At 54.0% G+C, this 1,049-nt stretch overlaps 1 protein-coding gene across 1 annotated transcript in view; it reads left to right on the top strand.

The window, feature by feature from the left end:
- Positions 1–647: 647 nt before the first annotated feature.
- GNG13 (G protein subunit gamma 13) overlaps positions 648–1,049 on the top strand; it is a 19,703-nt gene continuing 19,301 nt past the window's right edge. The window contains exon 1 of the mRNA XM_005425952.1: positions 648–783. Coding sequence (XP_005426009.1) covers positions 686–783 — 98 coding nt within the window. The 5' untranslated portion in view covers positions 648–685. The remainder of the gene's footprint in view (positions 784–1,049) is intronic.

Below are 1,049 nucleotides of genomic sequence, written 5' to 3' on the forward strand. Positions count from 1 at the left end.
CAGGCTGGGATGGAGCGGGGTTGGGATGGAGCTGTGCCCGCGGCAGGGTCTCACCCTTCCCTGCCCGTTCTCCCGCAGCCGGGGCACCCACGGCGTTCATGGGCTTGGGGACAGGGAAATGTCCCCTTGTGCCACCAGGTTTTGGGGTGGCACGGGGGCCACCCCACTGCGGGCACTGCTTGAGCCCCCTCAGCTGCTGTGCCTCAGTTTCCCCATCACGCCCATCCTCCCCAGGGTCACTGCTGGGGGCAGTGGGGTGGGGGGTGCAGAGGGGTTTGCTCCGCTCCCCAGATCTGTGCTGGCCGCTCCCTGAGCTGTTTCCAGCGCTCTTGAGGCTGCCCCAAATCCCTCCTGGTCCCTTCAGAGCCATGGGACAAGGACAAACAGCCCCTTCCCAAGGAGCCTCGGGCTGCTCGGAGCTGCTCCCCACCCAAATTCCAGTCAAATCTGCCTCAGTCGCTGCGTTTTGCATGAGAGGCGCACCGGGCAGACTTTGCCACGACCAAAACAACCCCAAAAGCTCCCTGAGCCTTTGGCTGCTCCTCTGTGGGCTTGGAAACCTCCCCCGAGCCTGGGACACGCTGTCCCCAGCCTGGGGGAGCCTTTGGGGTGTAATTGAGGGGTCAGGGCAGGACAAGGCACCGAAATCCCCATTCCCAGCCCAACGGAGCCCTCGGAGAGCGCGATGGATGAGTGGGATCTCCCACAATGGAAAAAAGAGGTGGAAAGCCTCAAGTACCAGCTGGCCTACAAGAGAGAGATGTCCTCCAAGACCATACCTGAGTGAGTGGGGATTTTCCTTTTTCCTTTTTTCTTTTTCCTTCCCTTCCCTTCCCTTCCCTTCCCTTCCCTTCATTCTATACATTATGTGTTATCCATAATGCCTAAAAAAGAATAAATCTGAGCTAGAAATTGTATCCTATCAAATAAACACATATGTGTAATATGAATTTTATTTTCCACTGCAATTTGATTAAAATTAAAATATAGATTTGATTTTACATATAATTTGGTATGTGCAAATATATATGTGTATATATATATATATA

The sequence above is a fragment of the Geospiza fortis genome, unplaced genomic scaffold (genome assembly GCF_000277835.1).
Source record: "Geospiza fortis unplaced genomic scaffold, GeoFor_1.0 scaffold213, whole genome shotgun sequence".
In the NCBI taxonomy this organism is placed as follows: domain Eukaryota; kingdom Metazoa; phylum Chordata; class Aves; order Passeriformes; family Thraupidae; genus Geospiza; species Geospiza fortis.